This window comes from Brienomyrus brachyistius, chromosome 12 (genome assembly GCF_023856365.1).
Source record: "Brienomyrus brachyistius isolate T26 chromosome 12, BBRACH_0.4, whole genome shotgun sequence".
NCBI classification, from domain to species: domain Eukaryota; kingdom Metazoa; phylum Chordata; class Actinopteri; order Osteoglossiformes; family Mormyridae; genus Brienomyrus; species Brienomyrus brachyistius.
This window is the reverse complement of record NC_064544.1, coordinates 10,108,612-10,124,687: the sequence shown is the minus strand read 5'-3', so window position 1 is coordinate 10,124,687 and position 16,076 is coordinate 10,108,612. Positions and strand designations below refer to the sequence as shown.

The window sequence follows — 16,076 nt, the reverse complement described above, 5'->3', positions numbered from 1 at the left end:
TTCAGGCTTAAGTAGATATTTTCTTTATTTGCTTCAATTTAAAGACATCGAGTGCATAATCAAAACACATAATTCTTTTACATATAAGATACGCATGTTGACATTTATCAGCGTTTGTTATGTGCTTTGGAAATTATCACAGCATATACCTAAACATGATCCTAGCAGGTAATGTCACAGAGCTCGCATCTTCACCCATCGGCAAGCAGATCACTCGCTTTTCACAGTATTCAGAACAGCTCAGGTCCAATCAAATCATCTGCGTTCTACAGAACCTCTGCTGAGCAATGCTTCAGATTCATGACTGATTTTATTTTTTTTTTTTACACATTATTATTTTTGGCACATTTTCACGTGACGGAGAGATTGCTTTCATCGCGTTTACGCAGAAAATAAACCATCAATCTGAAACACACGTACAACACAAAAAAAGAATATAATGGGAATATACTGGCACTTTCTGATGTTATATTACAGTACAGATTCACCTTTCGGGGTCCCAGATGTTTGCAGTGACTTTACTTCTAAACAGTTAATCTGTTAGCCACTGTGGCGGCTTACTGGGGGCTGTATTGTTAGAATCCGACTGTGTAACATCCAGGTAATCATACCCTTTGCTTTGGTACCACAGCAACCTCTCACCCTTAATTGCCAATGACAGAACACAGAAGCCAGAAAACTTGAGTTATTGGTTCGTACGGGTGACTGTACCGATTCCCTCAACTCTAAGACATGCTCATCCGCAGGCTCTCTCCCCTCATAAAGACCCCTTCAACTAAACATTTCTAGTGAAATCGGTTCATGCAACAATTCATTAGTAAAAAGTTTAATATACAAAGTTCCCATAGGACTTCTGTAAGTTAAAAAAGAAGGACAGGACACCGAACATTCTGAAACAGTTTCAGCCAGCTGTGAAGGTGCTTGGATATTAAATTATTTATCACTTTCGTTGGAAATCATTGACAAAATCAATACTAACCACACTCTAATTCAAACGATGCAGACTGCTCCCTTACAGAAACACAGCCGTGCTTTTTACCGTTCAGCAGCACCTGTCTGACAAGTGACGTGTTCTAGAGCGGTAGGGCTGGCATCTGCAAAAAACACAAAAAGCGAAATCCTCCGGGGGAAGCAAGCGGCCGATTTGATTCATTTCCATTTATCCCGAAGGCAGAACCGATTGCATGTCCAGTGTGTATCATGCACGTGAAAATGTGTTAGTAACAACAGCAGGCTGTGAATTCCTGAAAGCACCACATAAAACATTTAAGATGCTAAAATAAGACACTTGAAATTTTACAGCAACAGAGATGCTCAACCTCTTGGACGCGAATCTCTGTCAGACGCTCTAACCATGCTTATTTTTTACACTGCACAGTTCATTGGCCAGGTTCTAGTGAATGTCCCACACGACAGAAACTGCAATGCTTCGGATAGCTGCAATGATTTTGGCAATGGGGGCAAGGCACACACAATGGCGAGACTTGGCAAAGGGGCTTGCTTCGTGTAAGATGACGTTAAATGCCAGCTTATAAACTGGAAGCAACGTGTGTCTGCTCACTCCTTTGCGAAATAAAAAAAAAACCGTAAGTCCCAACGCTGCGGAAGCTCACGTGTCCTGAAGAACACTTTCCAGAGATGTCCGCAACGTCCTGAGTCTCCCTCGGGGCTTGGTACGCACGCGCTCGCTTGGTCGATCATAAGAGCACCCGTCAGGGGGATGTCGAATAACAGTTAATGTGTGCTATTGCTGAAGTCTGGGCTCAGACGCCTTCCTCATTAGCCCCGTCATCACTGTCGTTATGTAATGGCACTGATGCTATGGTTCGTTCCTCTCACATCGTACGCTAAAAGCTGAATGCAAGTGGTTCCTGTCCTTTCCCCCCCCCCCACCCCCACCCCAGATACTGACCACTAGAACTGGGAGGTCTGTGTGAAGGAAATGGCGTCGCTCTTGTCGACAGTGAAGCCGCCGTTGACGTACGACTTCTTCTCGCCATCCTCGTCATCCATGGTGGCTTCCAGGGCGAAGGGGTTCACCACATCTACATCCGACGTGATGTCCATCCTCTCCAGCTCCTTCTTGGAGAGTTTCTGTACTATTCCGGCCCCGAAGGCATCGCCCAAGACGTTGATCATGGTACGGAAACGGTCTCTGATAGAAATATATGGGCGCAGGAATTAATATGGCGTTTTTGCCGGTGACATACATGTACACAGGTTCATCTTTATCGTCAGAGCAGCCTACACCTGCCTCAGAGGACATTACGGAGATATGCAGGGAGTTCATCAGAGGGATGCACCTCCAGTTATCAGAAGACGAGAAGTTAACTTACAGCAGCCAGTCCACGGCAACTATAAGAGTGACATCATTGGCTGGAAGGCCCACTGCAGTCAGGACGATCACCATGGTTACCAGGCCTGCATTTGGAACCCCAGCAGCACCGATGCTGGCAGCTGTTGCTGTTATACTGTGGGCCAAAACCGATGCGACATAGATTCTCAAGCAAAGCATGAACTAAGCATTTATCACAGTCACTGCCCTGTTTATTTACTGGACGTTGGGTTAATAAAACCAAGATAACATAACCATCATACTAGGCAGCATCGACACTGTTTGTCTTTGAGATAAAACAATGCAGGACATTACCTTCTTAATACGTAATAGCAACCAACTATTTTTGAGGGAATACCTCTGCAATTAATTGTCATTAGCCCCAGAGAGCATTCTCAGAGAGCAATTCATCATTTAATATTACAGTTAAAGGTCTGCTTGACCTTTGCAGAGGACTTTAAAATATTAATGTGAATCATTGCCATGCACTGTTAGCATTCTGGCAGCATCTCCAAAGGCTCACCTCGAGCACAACGTTTTACCGCCTGCTCTCCGCATTAATCTGACCGGTTATCATGTCAGCCACTGGGCGGGTGACCTTGGGCGCACCTGATTGTGACAATCTGACCCACGTCCAGGGCGTAGTCGTTCAGCTGAGCGATGAATATCGCGGCCACCGCCTCGTAGAGGGCCGTGCCATCCATGTTGATGGTGGCGCCCACGGGTAGCACAAAGCGCGTGATGCGCTTGTCGATCATGTTGTTCTCCTCGGCGCACCGGAAGGTCACGGGCAGTGTGGCGGAGCTGGTAGACATTAGCGTGAGTTAATGTTCATTTCAGCTGCAATTTCGCGTAAACGCACTACACTTTGTCCTGCCTACCAAAAGCCACACAGTTTGCCCTTTTCAATTTGGAGTGCCTATTTGCACCCGGGTGCAAATAGTATCTGCCCCCCCTCTTTGGCTATTTACACCCGACCACCTCAGGTCCCACCCCCTGGTTCCACAAAAAACATAAACACTGTTGCTTGCATGGTTGCATGTCACAGCAAAGTGGAATCTAAATATATAAAGTATAACAATAACAATAATATTGATAACAATAACAAAACAGCAACAACAACAAAACAACAACATTAACAATAACAATAAAAATAATAATGCATTGTTGGCTCCTGACACCTGGATGCAGATAGCGTCTCCCTTTTTAATTTCATAAACGTTTGCTGTGGTACTTCCGCTGATAATAAATCATTTGAAATATTACTAAGTCATATACCTGTCCCAGCATGAAGAGAAGATTGAAATAGTGCAGGGCAATCTCCCCTGTGGTCTGTGCTAGGAAACGGGGTTACTGGCTTAACGGGGTAACTTGTCTTGATTTAAGGTACCACAGTTTAAACGGGCTTCATATCTGTTCAGTTACATTTCGCCCAGACTACCTTAAATCCGACAAGTTACCCCAATAAGCCAGTAACCCTGCTTCGCAGTACAGGCCACTGGTCCCTCTTGAGAAACAAAAACACTGAGAGGTGCAGTGCAGCCTTATGATGGCGAGCAGAAGTGTAAGTGGATAAAAGACTGCAGTGAAGCCTGGGACTGGCTGAGACAAACCTGGAGGAGATCATGAGGGCAGTCAGCAGGGCCTGGGCCATCCCAAAGGCAAATTTGAAGGGGTTCTTCCTCACAAACAGAAAGTAGATCAGTGGGAGGAAGATGGTGGAATGGATGGCCAGCCTGCAAAGATGTTACACAAGGATGGTTGGTCTAATCAGGCTGCTGTTGGTTGAACGGAATCCCTGCTCATGTCAGCTATTAGTATTTTTTTTTTGCTCTGGATCGAGGGACAGCTACTGAGTTTTACTGTTACACAGTACACAAGAAGAGAGCCCGAATCTGGCATTCTACGCCTAGAGACCGCCACTTTTCACTAGAGGGGGTCTCACTTGGCCGGCATGTGAGAACGGATCGTAGAAGTCAATGAGGGGACATCAGCGTTAGATGTTAAGTACATGCCCTCCATTTTGGCCTGGTTTACATCTCCGGCCACGGCGTTCTGTTACAGGACTCCTGTTTTAAGCGCCCCGAAACACAAAGGAGCGAATTCACCTCCCCGAGCCTCAAAGAAGGGTATTAGCATGGCTCACCCGCTAAGCACTGTTACCATGTAGAGGCCCAGCTTCCTAAAGATGTCCCAGTCTTCCACCTCGATGATCTTGGCGGCGATTAAGAACAGTATTCCTACCGGCATGTAACTGGAGACAGGACAAGGAAGGATGAAGCTCACACAAACTCGGCATAACTGCAGTTCCACATTTTTCCTCGGCATTAAGCTTATGGTATCACCTTCCCTCTACCCCATCTACTGTACCAACTCTCGTACTGGGTTGCTTGGGGGGGGGGTTGGACCTTTAACACACAATCTCATTCACACACTATTTAGAGATGACGACTGACCAAAATGGATGTCTTTGGGCTGCAGAAGTAAATGGAGTAAACGGGGAAACCCTCACAACAGGTTGGAAAACATGCAAACTCCGCAGAAACAGAGCAGGGGGTGCGATTCAGATTTACCCTGAAGGTGTGAGGTGAAAGTGTGACCCACTGAGGCTCTGGTACCAGTAGAAGATAAGGCGATCAAAGAATGTTACAAATATCAAGCACTGGACAATTAAATAGGTAACCGGACTCACTGACATACAGTTCTGCAATCTCTAAAAATTTTAAGTGTTTCCACAATTTTGGCCACTTGTGTACTTTCATGAGTAAGAATTCATCACAGGTGAACAGAATATGTCTGTTTAACTGCGGTGTGAACGTTTCTGTACCACATGATGATCTGGACAATCTTCATGGTGGCTTCGTTGAGCGCGTCGAAGAACTCCACAAGGATGCGGCCCCGCTCGCCCATCTTCCCAATGACCAACCCGAATACCAGGCAAAAGACGATAAGACCCAGGACGTTGATCCCGTCTGAGTACAGCCCCACTATCTTGTAGTCCTTTGTCACATTCTTCAGGGAAGTAGAAGACCATCCGTTTCACCAACAATCCTGACAGTGTTAGAGCTCTATAGGCTCAGAATATCTAAAAAAACACCATCTGAATAGGGGCGCACCATGATTCCAATTAAAAAGCAAATCCTTTAGCCCCGTAGCTGTTTCTAGCTACTCAAGATTTCCTTCTGCTGAAAACAACCGGTTCAAATGCACTTTTGGGTATTGTTCTGTTTTAGGAAATCTGTCTGCAATAAGTACAATAAATGAAATCAACCAATGATTCGAAGATAAATAATGGGAACATTATAACTCATACATGATAATTATTCTGTGGTTGCATCCACACACAGTGGTGAACCACGTGTTTTTAGAATCAGTGTGATGCCAGGAGATGGTGACACCTACCTTCTGCAGAAGGGTTGTCATGACAGTTGTGACAGGAGAAGCGACAGTGGAGTTTACGGCCGGCTTGCTGGGCTCGATCTCGTCGCGCTTCGTCTTGTACTGCAAACCCAGGCGTATGTTGGTTACATTCGGCTATTTTAAAGGCACGTTGCTCTGGGCCAGTCAGCTCGAGTGCCCCGTGTACCGTCTTGTCACATTTTAGTTTTTAAAGCCATCAGACGGACGCCGTGCACAGTACCTGCTGAAAACACGCTTGGACAAGGTTCTCGGGAAACATGTTTCTGTCAAACACATGAAAACAACATATTAATTACACACACTTAGGATATTTTCCCCAAGCCCGACTTACAGTTATAATAAGTATCTGTTTGTAAACGTAAAGAACAAACGTATGAACAAATTTCACCTAAGTGCTCCCGGTTTAAAGGGAATCGAGGATGAGGCAAAAATTCTGAACAGCGAGGCAAAAGGTAAAGATTAGTATTGTTGATGTCACCTGACGAGATCCAACATGGCGTCCACGGTGCTGACGTCTGGTGTGGACCCAGTCCTGTCTATGTTTTCAGCTACTTGAGAGACGCCAGGCTTGATAGTCATGACCAGAACGATTCCTGGGAAAGCCATTTAATGTCTCAGTACATTCTTCAGTCAAAGTGCAGGTGGAGTATATTACCGAAGGATCAGAGATATCTGTGGATATCCATTTTGGTTTTTCAATGTATCGTTGGGAAGATTCTGGATTATGACATGGTGTCAGGTACAGAATTGTTTTCCTGCTACTCAGTGGTTACTCTGTTGGCTCTCATTGGGTTAATACAGGCATTAGATTGCCCCAGCAAAGGTGAGTTGCAAAGTCTCATTTCTGATAGAGCACAGCATGCTTTGGGCCTCATTACTCACCCAGGATGACAGCAATAATCGTAGTGGAGAAGTAGTAAATGACTGCGCGCAATCCAATCTTTCCAGACACCTCAGAATCCAGGGCAGCCACTCCTGTAGAGCACAGCTGAGTCATACTAGCCCCAATGCCCATCACTGGCCCGCTGCTATTCCAATGCAAACCACTTCAGAGAACATTGAGAAAGCAATAATGCCCTTTGCATTAGTGCAGTATGCCCAATGCGGTCTGCACATGTTGATGCCTGGTCTCGCCTCATCTTCCTTCACTGTCTGCCAATCATCGTGACACCAAAAGTTGACTTAGGTCTTGATGTTGAATTGACTATTAGAAAGGCTATGTAGAGGAGGCGGGTCCAAGACATCTGATTGGTTGGTCCCACCTCCTCTAGTTGCTTGGACCCACCTCCTCTACAATCTGATTGGTTATCTCTCTGAAATCTTCTGCCCTCAGAAGATTTTTGTGTAAGTGAAATTCCCATGAGCATTTTGCTATCACTGCGCCCATCAATTGTTACAGGATGCCTGATGGATTAGCGGTTAGCATTGTTGCCTCATTGCTCCAGGGTTCTGTGTCTGAGCCTTGCCCTGACACTGACTGCTAAATCTGTGTGTGTTTATTCCCACAGTGCAAAGACGTCCTGTTCAGAAAAAACTGCTGTTAATGTGTTAGTGATTATATGACAATGTCCAGCACTATGCTTCACTTTGACATGCTACACTACTGAAGTGCCAATACTGAAATTGAACAGAACCCTCAACAGTTGAATGTTATTCTACTCAAGAAAAGCAGATGTCCTCTAAAGACACTGTACTTTCATAATTATTCACACATCATGTTAGCTTTAGCAGCCTAGAGCCCCTTAGTGTCCAATTCCATGTTCCCACAGCTATAATAAACTGTCCATTTAAATTTAAAAGCATGTTAAAATATGCTAATGTATTCATAAACACATAAAACCGTATTATTCTGTGTATTTGTTCCTGGGGTAAAAACTGCAGGTCACCAGGGCTCGGGGAGCTTCGGTCACAATGTGCTGTATCCCAGCCAGCTTCTACTTGCCTGTTATCATGCTGGAGATGATGAGCGGCAGGATGACCAGCTTCAGCATTCGCATGAGCAGCTCGCCCGGAAAACCGAAGTAGTACTTGTTGAGCTGTGAGAGGGAGCCATATTCCCGGACCAGAACACCCAGCCCAATTCCTGTGGCAAGGAGAGGGAGGAGAAAGGAGGAGTGTGGATCACCACTGGGGAGGGATGGGGACAGCAGGCTGGGGACTAGCTGAAGTGGCACTGTTATGGGTAAATGTTCAGAGAATCCTACATGAATACACAGCGCACATTGTACTGTACTGTCTTCAAAAAGGCAGAACGTATTCCACATATCATCAACGACAATTAAAGATCCAATGTTTGTTTTTTATTTCAGTTAGCTTGTAATTTTCGTTCAGTTGTAGTTTATCATTTTTGTCATATTCTATTTCATTTGACAAAAAAACGTCTTATTATAGTTTTCATTTTTCTTAACGGTAGTAGTTCTGGCCCTCTCACTGGGGGTGCAGGTAAGTGGCTGCCCGTGATGTTACCCCTTGTGAAGAAAGTAACACAGCTGCCAAGGTAAAAATATCCAGATTGAGACATTGATAAAGCGTTAAACTGCATTTCTTGCGTGTGTCCCTAACAGTCAGACACATCTTCTCCCATAACGATATCTACTTGACCAAAGGTCTAAGAATGTAAAATTACACAGAAAGCTGTAAAACTCCCAGCTCATAATCGGGAATAAGATCTTACCGGCAGTCTTTGTTATCGTCCTTTGTGAAGCCAATGTGGAATTAAACCCATCATTTAATCTCACCATGTATCGCCCTCAGAAGCACCACTTGGCCTAACTTTGATTCAGCAAAAATTTCACTTAGGAGTAAGATCAAAACTGCTTAATGGAAGATAATATTTTCATGATATCGTGACCATCGGTATCATGTGACTCCTTAAATATGCTTTTGGGCTTTTTATATTTTATGAAAAAATATAAACCTTACTTAAATAGGTCAGGATACAGGGGAAGGGAGTATCCACCCCTAGATTCTGTTGGTACAGATATTGGTTTTATCTTTTACTGTGTTGTGAAATGTGCTTTTGCGTTTCACTTGTTCCACCTACAGCAGCCCAAATTTATTACGTTGAACATGCTCCACTGTGCCTGATAGTTTCCTCATTTCCCTGGTGATGCCCGCATCCCACGAGGCCCTTATCAACCCACACAGTCACCTATAAATCCTTAATGAAAAATGAAGATGAAATTGCCCGGCACATTCACTCTGCCCGTTGTTTATTTAATCACACGGCATTATTATTGAAGCACTTAAAAGTCCATTTCTCCAGTAGTTACACGTGTCAGTGGCTTGATTTGGATCTTCAGGACGGCCGCAAATGTATTTGCTCTGGCTGCTGAACTCTTTGATGTCCCTTCACAAACAACATGTGCTGTGCGGGACATCTGTGTATTCTGCCAGGTGTCCCTCTGCCAGAATGCACTCAGCTGCAAGGTTAGCGAGCCAAGCACATCAGTAGATGCCCGTTTTGCAGATTGAGGCTAGATTGCCTTAAGAGTCTGACCTACAAGCATCAACCTTTGTTGGCTTCTACAAGAGTGGAGTACGTCATGGAGGTCATGGACCTTATAAGTTATTTACATCTGGGATTGATGGAGTAGACGAGGGGCTCAACCAAAACGAGAAACAAAAGGTATTTTATAGGCTGTCTGGAGTGATTGGATTAAAAACCTGCTCATTTCATAAGATGGCTACCAAGCATCAGTGGACAAGAAAACAATCCATATAACTGCTAATTGCCTGCAGATGCACTAGAAGCAAAGGTCTGGGTGGGTCCCTTTTGCTCAGTGGCGGAGATGCCCTTGCCTGATTATAAAGGTTGCGACTGTAAACATTGCATCTCACGATCCATTCAATAAGTTAGATATGGCTCCTGTTACAGCAACAGTGAAAATAACCCACTACACTAAGCTGCTGGTCAAAGTTAAACGAGCTGAACAAATCAGTCTAACAAAAGAACTTCATTAGGCCTTCCTGAGACTGAGATAGTTCTGAGCTGATCACTGTGCAAGTTTACTCTCACAATCATACACCCAAGAGCATATTAATTGAAACAAGTTGTCACACAGACATGCATGTAGTACCCTGAGGCCTGCTGGTTTGCACAGCCAACAGGGCAGAGAGTACACAGATTGGATGGACAGAGGAGGCACTGTGCCCACAGACTGGCAGGCCTGCTCAGGTGGGGTTAGGGCTGGGTGGATGGACAGAGGAGGCACTGTGCCCACAGACTGGCAGGCCTGTTTGGGTGGGGTTAGAGCTCAGTGGATGGACATAGGAGACACTGTGCCCACAGACTGGCAGGCCTGTTTGGGTGGGGTTAGAGCCGGGAGATATGACTGTGCTTCAGCCATCCATGTATGTTTCGAGTGAATTCTCTGTGGTTCTGGTGCCCCGCCCTGTCATTGTGGGATTTCCTCTGGGTTCACTGGTTTTCCCTCACAGTTCACAATCATGCTGAGGTTAATCAGAGTTGCAAAAATCCCCATAGGCATGAATGGTGCGTGTGCCCTGCGATGTATTGGGGCCCCATCCTGGGTTATTCCCATGCAATTTCTCAATCCACTAGGTCCTAAATCTGGACCCAAGGAGATCCGTATGAATTAATGTGTGATGTTAACTATAGTCAGTCTCTGCATAAAGACAATTTGTTTCAATTAATTTGCACAAGGGTGTATTATAATTCTAACCCCTTTATTGTGTTTTGGTTGTGACGACTGTACCTGTAATTTGTTGTGAGGTATCTGTAACTATAATAATCACAACAGCCGAACACTTTTTAGTCTTGTCATATGATGTCAATTGTTTTCTTACACCAACGTTATTTTTTCCATCCATCCATTTTCCAAACCGCTTATCCTACTGGGTCGAGTCGCGGGGGGTCCGGAGCCTATCCCGGAAGCAGTGGGCACAAGGCAGGGAACAACCCAGGATGGGGGGCCAGCCCATCGCAGGGCACACTCACACACGATTCACTCTCACATGCACACAATTTAGCAACTCCAGTTAGCCTCAGAATGTTTTTGGACTGTGGAGGGAAACCAGAGTACCCGGAGGAAACCCCACGATGACATGGGGAGAACATGCAAACTCCACACACATGTAACCCAGGCGGAGACTCGAATCCGGGTCCCAGAGGTGTGAGGCAACAGTGCTAACCACTGCACCAACATTATTTTTTGATTTTGTAAATAATTTTATGTGCCTTAGTCTGACTGGTAATTAAGGCATATATAATGATTTATACTAACTTTATACTCGATGCTACAATACCAACTTCTTACTGGCCTCTCAGTGAAATCTCAGCCTAAAAGAGAAATAAAATTAAACTTTACTGATCCCCGTGGGGAAATTCTCTAAATTCTCTAACTGCACTTATACCTAAATTGAACATCATGTTGAAACAACTAAGTGACGCATCATACATCAAACTATTACTGGTTTATCAAAGGGGGCCCTCCAAAAAGAACTGCTTTTCATTTTCCAAAATGAACCAGCTAAGTAATAAACAGCTGAAACAGGATTTTCTTACAGTCTTCATGTGTATGCATGGTAAGATACACCACAAAAATGTGTGGTGCTGATTTGCTACCTGCACAATAAAATGTCGAGTGATCTGAACAAACCTACTGTTTTCTTTAGTTGTTAAACGAGAAAATTCTTATATTGACCTTGTATATCAATTTCACTACATAAAATATGACATAAGTAAGATATACTATAATATGATAAAGGAATTATTTAGGGTGTCCTAGAATCTAGGAAATGAAGTGTACTTTTTAATGCCATAGAGGCAAGTTCTCAGTAAATTATTATACCTGCATGTTAGTAGAAACTAAGGTCATCCCTCTATTTTCCAAAACCACTTGTCCTATTCAGGGTCGCAAAGAAACTCCAGCTAAACTCAACAAAGCCAACGTACCCACAGGAAATTCCACAACAACACAGGAAGAACATGCAAACTCCATACACATGGAGCCCTGGCAGAGTGTTGAAGCCTGGTCCCGGGGGTGGGGGGGGGGGGGAGTAACAGTGCTCACCAGTGCACCACCATGCCGCCCAGAAACATGCTCAGTATAACCGTATATTACCTGTTATTCTATATCTCATTGGTCACAGAAGGTAAATTTTCAAGTTTTTTTTTCTCCAGATAAATTGTATTTAGTTAAATTTTAATTATTGTATTTGCAATTTTCATTAAAAATATTGCCATCTGAGCTAAAGCAAGAGCAACTGGGTGGAATCCCCCTACATAAAATCATTTGAAGTTACATGAATTATAATTTTTCAGCCATCTATCACTATACCACATTACTACCCCAGTACAAGTATATTACTCCTGTAAAACAGTATGACCCCTAAGGAAGAGTACTTACACTATACCACATTACTACCCCCGTACTACAGTGCTACTCCTGCAAAACAGTATGACCTCTAAGGAAGAGTACTTACACTATACCACATTACTATCCCCGTACTACAGTGCTACTCCTGTAAAACAGGATGACCCCTGAGGAAGAATACTTCAACTATAACACATTACTACCCCAGTACTACATTGCTACTCCTGTAATGCAGTATGACCCCTTTATAAGGGTACGTTCACTATACCACATACTCCAGTACAACTGTGCTATACCTATAAAACAGAACAGCTACTGCTCCACAGTACGACCCCCATACAGCAGTATTGTCTGTGTACAGAAGCATAATTCCTTTATCCTTGAAGTTTATTTATATTCAAATAATTCTCCTTCGGAGATTCACAGCTAGCTCATCTTACACTTCTTCATTTATGCCTCTCATTACGATGATGAATGCTGCTGTCTTCTCTACACCGATGCTCCCTTTCTCAATATAATAACCATGTGGCTCCTCTGTTGCACCACAAGTTCATCAGTAATCCACCTAAACGGAAAGTACGTACCTTCAGAGACATTTATCTAATTTAGAACTAAAAATAAACATCCAGTCACATGATTATTCAGCTACCAAAGGTTCTCAGTTAAATAATGAAAAGGCAAATGTCAGTTTTATAATATCTGTGCGTTGAAAATGAGTCAGACTGGAAGGTGGATAAAACCATCAGCTGTTTTGCAGACGGTGAGTTCAGCAGTCTGGCGTTGGCCATTGACAGAGGGCTTCTTGGTACAATCACAACGCCCCCCTCCCCAACAAAGAGCCACATGAGATCCCAGGGCGGTGGTGTCTTTGAGCACCTTCCTGGAAGAGGGAGTTTTTAGGGTGGGGGTCATATTAGAATGCCCTGAGAACACTCGAAGCACAGCAACTGTGTTGCCCTACACTTTGGCAAACACACTCTCAACACATGCATGTGGCCCAAAACAAAGGCAAGACTTGGGGGACAATCATTATAACACATATCACAATAATCACGATAGGCACCCTTATGTATAATATATTCATGTTACTCATCTAGGGTGTGTGGTGATTTCCATACACCCAGTCCCCGGCTACTTGTCCCCTACAGGTTTACAGTGCCGATAGTGGTTTACTTACCATGAAAATAATTTCAAAATAATTTTCTAGATTAGTTTTGATCTTAGTTTTATTTTATATTGGTCTTTGGAAAGCTGAACCGTTTTTTTTTTCTCTCCAGTAACTGATCTGCCACAGGTGCTTCTAACCTACAGCACAAAGAGTATTTCAATCCCAGAGCAGCCAATATTTTGGCAAATAATGGATTTTTACGTTTTTGAGAACTGAAGTTCTACTGGGCCAGTTCTCCCGTTCTTCTCACCAAGAATGGCCAAATAAAATTTTGATTAAGGGAAGGAGAATGACTCTTTATTGAACCTTGGCATCAAACGGCATCCCACAACATTGTGCGGGGCTCATTGAGAAGCGCGTCTTAGCTGTAGACATCAGTATAACAGCATCGCTCCTGTGCAGCAGGCGCCTAATCAGTCCACACGTTGTGCTCAGCATGAATAGTGCCCTCGCTGAAGCATCGAAGCATGTCTGGCACGTCCCTTTATTCTGCCGCCTTATAAGCCGGGGTACAGTTCAGCACCTTTCTCCAGCCCACGAAACGCTAAGACCCCATGCGAAGCCATCTGTGGATGTCGGAGAGGCTGTGTCGATTTACAGCAGTCGGAGCACCGGAATAGTAATCGCATCGCCCACCAGCGACCACCGTTTCCGACCTCTAAGAGCCCAGTGTGGTGCTGAGGCAGGGGGAGCCGTGGGGATGCATAGTAATTAATCTATTCCAAATCGCACAGAGGAATCGCAGTAAAAAATCGCAAGGTTAAATAATATAGCATAAGATAAACAGACAAAGACATGGAAATGCGCCAGCAGCTAAATAATACTGGTTTTTACATCACAGACAAAACGTCTTACCTAATACCACCGAGATAATGGTCGCTATCAGTAGCCAGTTCCTCTTCAGGAAGCCCTTGAAATCAAAGCCCCTTCTCGTTTTGTTCCCCATCATGATTCCCTCATCAAACCTCCGTGCAGGTAACCGAGGAGGACGCCTGGCGAGGCGGCGGCGGGAGCGTTCGGCGCTGCTCCTCGGAGTGTTCGGCAGGACTCGGGTTTTTGGCGAAGAGCGAACCCCGTCTTCCTGCTGGTGCGGCGAAGGTGCGGGGAGCCGCTGCCCTCTGTCCAGAGTAAGGAGTCCGGCTTAGATGTGTCCCCTTGTGCGCGTAAGCGGGAGTGCGGGCGGAGGGAAGCCGCAACTGAGTCTTATATCCTTGTCTTACCTCGCCTGGACTACCTCCCTCCTTCCATCCACCCGCCCCTTAAACACACAAATACGCACACTTTGTCCGATGTATTACAAACTATTCTGTTACACCGTGTCACAAAAATTTTTCTGGAATACATATCCAGTATATCATTACATTAATGAACACCAACAAAGAGATAGGCCTACATGTATATATAATTATTATTTACTTACAGTGCACGTAATCACCACTTTAATTGAATCGGACTGGTGTTGCTCTTCCTCGGTGAATTACATAAATACCAATATCATTTGTGGCATCAATTACATAAGCATGACTTCTAGTTAGAAACATGTCTTTACGATTGAATTTCTAATGCTAGATTTTAACATGGAAGATTGTGACTCACAATAAGCTATAACCCTGTTTAATTATTAGCAGGGTGACGAACTGATTCATCACACCACTTCTCCGTCTTTTAACATGCGGAAATGTACCTTGCCGTTAATTTGATACCTCCTGTTGTGTTCAGTAAAAGAAATCGAGTTTCCTGTTTAACTTGTCTAAAGTATTTAAGCGCATTTTTAAATTTTATATTTAGAAATGTGTACGTACAGTTGGAGGGTACACCTTCTTGGTGATGCAAACATACTGCTCCTCCAGACAGCGAATCATGTGGCCGCATCGCAGTACAGTATGCTGATATGGTACGATGAATGAAAACATTCAGCCAAGGGCAGAAAACAATTTGCTAATGCGAGAGATAAGGGAATACCCAAACTTGTTTGCAGGAAGGCCCCCAGTACAAAAATTACAGCTCGATACAACAGTGGTGTGCATAAAGACATCGGTGAACACACATCTCGAATTTCATCTCATCAAGCCATAATGCTGCTCTGCACAAGGGGGGGGGGGCTGTAAATGATGAACCCTGAATGATCAAAGGCCCCAGATGTGGACAGGGACCCAGGAATATGCCAACAGTCTGGGGACCTACGATCAGCCTTTGTAAGGGAGGCCAGATTTTCTAACCTTGGTCTTGAATCTGGAGACAAAAGATGGTTCCACTTGGTGCTAAGTAGGGGAACCAAAGAATGTAGCCACTGAGTGCATTTTGCTTAATGTTCTGATAACAGAGTTACTACTGAAGTACAAATTATGATCAAACATGAAGAACTATAGTACTATAGTGATAAAAGATGTCATGATTCATTAATGATGAACAAAAATGAGCTCAGTATCTCACTTGTGTTTTTCATTAGTAGTTCCCTCAGTAGTACTTTAGTAATTCATTAGCAGTTTCTTCAATAGTTCACAAAGGGTAACAGAATTAAATTTAGTTACAATATAGTAACTGCTTGGGATAAAAGATGTGTCACGATTCATTAATGATGAACAAACACGAGATCAGTATTTCACAGTGTTAGTCATAAGTTATTCCTTCAGGACTTCCCTCAATAGTTCAGAAAGGTTTACAGAATTAATAGGCATAGGCCTAGTATCAAATACAGCAATTGCTTTTGATTAAATGATGCATTATTGATCAATTAATATGAGATCAGTAGCCCATGTAACTAAGACTTAGTTTGTGGTTAATTAAGTATTTTGTGGTTAATTAATTAATATGT

General features: G+C 43.8%; 1 protein-coding gene across 1 annotated transcript; it reads right to left on the bottom strand.

Moving 5' to 3' along the window:
• Nucleotides 1-14,489, bottom strand: slc1a1 (solute carrier family 1 member 1). The gene is made up of 12 exons (XM_048971484.1): nucleotides 14,117-14,489; nucleotides 7,698-7,838; nucleotides 6,638-6,730; nucleotides 6,234-6,348; nucleotides 5,976-6,018; nucleotides 5,738-5,836; nucleotides 5,163-5,347; nucleotides 4,482-4,589; nucleotides 3,949-4,071; nucleotides 2,945-3,139; nucleotides 2,337-2,471; nucleotides 1-2,155 (listed from the first exon to the last, which is right to left on the bottom strand). The coding sequence occupies exons 1-12, from the start codon at nucleotides 14,208-14,210 to the stop codon at nucleotides 1,915-1,917; spliced, it is 1,572 nt and encodes a 523-aa protein (XP_048827441.1). The 5' UTR covers nucleotides 14,211-14,489; the 3' UTR covers nucleotides 1-1,914.
• Between the last annotated feature and the right edge of the window lie 1,587 nt (nucleotides 14,490-16,076).

Coding starts and splice junctions, on each gene's coding strand:
- slc1a1 (XM_048971484.1), bottom strand. CDS start 14,210: ATGATGGGGAACAAAACGAGAAGGGGCTTTGATTTCAAGGGCTTCCTG. Junction 7,839..14,116: donor CATTATCTCGGTGGTATTAG/GTAAGACGTTTT, acceptor TCCTTGCCACAG/GAATTGGGCTGGGTGTTCTG. Junction 6,019..6,233: donor GCCATGTTGGATCTCGTCAG/GTGACATCAACA, acceptor TGTGTTTGACAG/AAACATGTTTCCCGAGAACC.